General features: G+C 35.5%; 1 protein-coding gene across 1 annotated transcript in view; it reads left to right on the top strand.

Annotated features, from left to right (window-relative positions):
* The first annotated feature begins 728 nt into the window (after positions 1-728).
* LOC144450926 (uncharacterized) overlaps positions 729-4,337 on the top strand; it is a 3,804-nt gene continuing 195 nt past the window's right edge. The window contains exons 1-7 of the mRNA XM_078141687.1: positions 729-834; positions 1,556-1,653; positions 2,030-2,114; positions 2,527-2,631; positions 3,514-3,585; positions 3,948-4,046; positions 4,219-4,337. The exon at positions 4,219-4,337 is cut by the window's right edge and continues 195 nt beyond it. Of these exons, the coding sequence (XP_077997813.1) occupies positions 811-834; positions 1,556-1,653; positions 2,030-2,114; positions 2,527-2,631; positions 3,514-3,585; positions 3,948-4,046; positions 4,219-4,311 (576 nt within the window). The 5' untranslated portion in view covers positions 729-810 and the 3' untranslated portion in view covers positions 4,312-4,337. The remainder of the gene's footprint in view (positions 835-1,555; positions 1,654-2,029; positions 2,115-2,526; positions 2,632-3,513; positions 3,586-3,947; positions 4,047-4,218) is intronic.

Here is a 4,337-nt window from a genome sequence, read left to right as displayed (position 1 = left end):
TAAAATGCTATTAGGCTATTATATCACGTGAATTTCGACAGGACTGAATTTTCTTTGAAACGTGGACATAATAGCTATCTTGAAATACAATCTGAGATATCTATATGGCCTCGTGAATACGGGAGCTTGGTACCCTGCATACGAAATGTGCTTGTTATCTAGGGTGGACAGACAGACAGACAGACATGCATGTGTAAATAGTATAGTGTATCAAAGCGAAGGCATTCTTTAAACCCAATAGTTATTGCTTTGTTTGTAATTTACCCTGTGAAAACGTCAAAAAATGCTTTACTGCATTAATACTACAATTACCATAAGTTTTTAGACCCACCTTTCTGTTTTGCACCCTCAAAAACTGGTATATCGTTACACACTGCTTGACGGACAAGATTTTCAGTCTTCTTCGACCTCGGAATATGGGCACAGGGGTGTTACACCTCTTTCTCTCGAAACAGAGCAATTCCAGAACAAATGTGTCGACCCCCGGTGTCGACGATGATAAAATTAAATGAAATACACATTTGACAAAGCAGGATATGGGTAAAAACAATAATAACGTAAATAACAATATCCTTTACATTTAAAATCATAAAGTACATGTATCATGGCGGTTCTTCGAAACTCAAATATGAAGAATGTGATTCCCCCGGAATATGTAAAAGCGCCCTCTAGAAGCCATGAATTTTTTGTTCAAAGTCGTTTACAACCGGAAGTAATCAAGACCGCAACATTGTGGGTATCTATATCTACAGCCAACGCAACGTATGTGTTTTTATTGTTTTTCAGAGCATACGGGCGAACTGTCTAGCAATGGGCAAAAGAGATACAAGAGTGGTAAGATGAAATTATCTGAAATAATGACATTTTGATATGCAATAACACACTGACGGGACTCAGGAAACAAATTTTTACTTTGCGTATTACGATGTGTTATTAACTGCTATTACAGTATTGTTTACGCCCAAAGACTTAATAGAACTTTATATCAATGGACAGAAAGTAATTTATTTGAATTTCCATCATAAATTGATATTTATTCTTTGATGAATAATTTTACAAGAGTCACTCTAAAATCATCTAAAATAAAATTGACATGTTTACATGTAATGATCGATCAGTATAGTAGCTGGTACCTTAGAGTAATTATAATTACTCCCAGCTGGTACCTTACAGTCCAGCTGCTAGTACATACATACATACATACATACATACATACATACATACATACATACATACATACATACATACATACATACATACATGCATGCATGCATGCATGCATGCATGCATGCATGCATGCATGCATACATACATACATACATACATACATACATACATACATACATACATACACACACACACACACACACACACATACATACATACATACATACATACACACATACATACATACATACATAATATAACATACATCCATCGTATCTTTACTCATAGACATGACAATAATCAAAATATTTCTCTGTATATGTATTTATTGCCTGTAATAATAATAATAATAATAATATCAATCTATACATACATTTCAAATCAATAGTCCTACATGAATCCTGTAGCAATGGCAAGAGCCCGTGGTCCTAAACCTGCAGCAGGACCTTCCATACAAGATTACCTGAGCAGACCAAGACCAACATGGTACATTAAAATAAATATTATCCTTCTCAAGTCTCAAGTGTGAACATTCATCATATTTATTTATTTATGTATGTATGTATGTATGTATGTATGTATGTATGTATGTATGTATGTATGTATGTATGTATGTATGTATGTATGTATGTATGTATGTATGTATGTATGTATGTGTATGTGTGTGTGTGTGTGTGTATGTATGTGTGTGTGTGTGTGTGTGTGTATGTATGTATGTATGTATGTATGTATGTATGTATGTATGTATGTATGTATGTATGTATGTATAACCTGAGATGCATGATGTAAAGTTAATGTAAGTGATTATTGTTCTCAATTTATTGTTTACTGGTACTATATTGTAATACTTTTCCGCCATCAGGGACGAAGTCAAAGTCAAAGTTCAGCAACAGAGAGGAAAACCCGGATCAAGTACATTAGCTGAATGGGAGAAGCAAATGAACGATGTGAGTAATGAATGAACGAACAAACAACCTGATATTGTCTTGAATAGCTTTACAAATACATAATGCAGATAGCTATTGCCGCATCTTGAATAATGGTAGGTATCAGACAACAGTATTTCTCTGTGTCATCTGTTGGAAGGTTTGTATATTAGTGCGCCCCCAACCTGTCATTATCCAGCAATAAATTGACCAATCATAGTACTCCTTTTATACTATATCCATGTTGACTTTTTTCCAATATGGCCGCCTGCAACACCAAACTTATCTTCAAAGTACAAAATAGTTGAAAGGTGTTTCAAAATAATTCAATATTTGGCAATAAATGATAATGACTGAATTTTGAGTCAGATGACTATATATTTGACAATGCTAACTTTGAAAAGACTGATTTTGTGAACTTTTTGGTTTTCAGAAACATAGAGAAGAGTTAAAGAAGTACAGAGAGAAAATTCTTAGTGAACCATCGTCTAAAGAAAAAGACAAGAAAAAGAAGACAAAGAAAAGAAAACGTGAAAGGGTGAGTGCATTCATCACCTGATAATGTAGTCTATAAGGTACACCATGACAGGGCGCCCTCACACATCGGTCAACCCCTCTCCCCTAGTCTGTAAGGTATGCCATGACAGGGCGCCCTCACACATTCATGATATTGGACAACCCTTCTCAGAGAACAGGCCTGTGAGGGCAGAGTGCACTCTTCAGGTGACCATGTTACATTTTTCTTGACATAAGTTAGAGAATTACAGAAAAGTGAATTGCCTTGTTGAAAACTGGATGTTTTTGAAATGAACTCGTTAAAAAAATTTAAACAAAGAAATACTTCAAGAAATCAAAATATCAATGAATCACATTATCATCATATTTGTGATGTAACAGACACTGACTAATGTATGAGATTCTTGTAAATGTTTCAGATTTTGAATAGTTATATATACTGGTAGTGTTGTCAAAGACCATGCAGTCTGCACATACAAAGTATTCATGCATTTTTGGTATTTATAGATATCATATATTTTGTTATGTCAAGTTGTCTTTAGACAACTGTCCATTGCTTCCATGGTTCATGTTCATTATTGAAGATTGAGGTTGTTACACATGCTGGTGAGGTGTTGTTGCTATCCTAGTGTTAGCACTGAGTTAGCCTGGTGTTAACATAGGGCTGATGTAGGTATTAACCCTTCCAGTTGCTAGCACATGCTGGTGAGGTTTTAGTGCCAGCCTAGGATTAGCACCAAGTGAGGCTGAAGCTAGCCGAGCTCAAAAGCAATTCTTGAGCTGTTCTTAATAGTCACCTTCTAACTTATTGCTAAAATGAAGCCAAGTTGACATTTTTTGTGGCATTAGTAACAGTTTAGATCATCTCCTCATTTAATGTCTTGGTGTATTGTTTTCCTTCAAGTCGCCATCTTCCTCTTCACCATCTTCAAGGTCTTCTTCCCTCGCAAGTCAAAGTGTTGAAGAATACACGAAGGTAAGGCAATCCAGTCCTATAATTTTATGACAGAACCCCCTGACCTACGAATATCAGTGTGGTTTACTTGGTATTTGGACAAGTGTTCTTGGAGATTTTTGCACCCAGCCATACTTTTACAAGCAAGGTGAATGACAGTGCAACAACATAGGAAATTTGAACATGGGACAGTCACAAATTCAAATTACCTATGTCAGGATATATAAAGTTACATTATGTGTACACATATTATTGACTGATAGTGAGGGCAACATCATACATCAGTTTCCTCGAGGGGCTGACCAGTATGTATTGGTTAGTGGATAGTGAATAGTTTTACGATAATGTCTATCCTTAAAATTGCACTAAATTTCCACTTACAGAAAAGAAAGAAGAAGAAGAAGAAACATAAACATCGCAGTAGACGGAACAGTTCCAATGAGAGAGATGCTGGTAGCTGTGAAGAAAGATCTTGGACCGAGGTGAGAATTTTTTGAATTTCAAAACAGTTCCAATGAGAGAGATGGTGCTTAGATCTGGGACCTAGGTCAGAAAGTTTGTTTTTAAACAATATAGCTCAAACCAAGAAGTAGACTGATAGATTAATCATTGTTGTTGTTCGTTCACATTTGTATTCATCATTTGTTTCCATAGTTACATCATTCTGAGAAGAGGAAGAAAAAGAAGAGGAAACACAGGAAGCACAAATCAAAGCGGAAACATCACAGAGGATCTGAATCAGACTAAATAATTGTTCAGTATATTAGTTGACC

Source organism: Glandiceps talaboti, chromosome 20 (genome assembly GCF_964340395.1).
Source record: "Glandiceps talaboti chromosome 20, keGlaTala1.1, whole genome shotgun sequence".
Classification (NCBI taxonomy): Eukaryota; Metazoa; Hemichordata; class Enteropneusta; family Spengelidae; genus Glandiceps; species Glandiceps talaboti.
The sequence above is the reverse complement of the archived record's forward strand: the minus strand, read 5'-3'. Positions and strand labels throughout refer to the sequence as shown.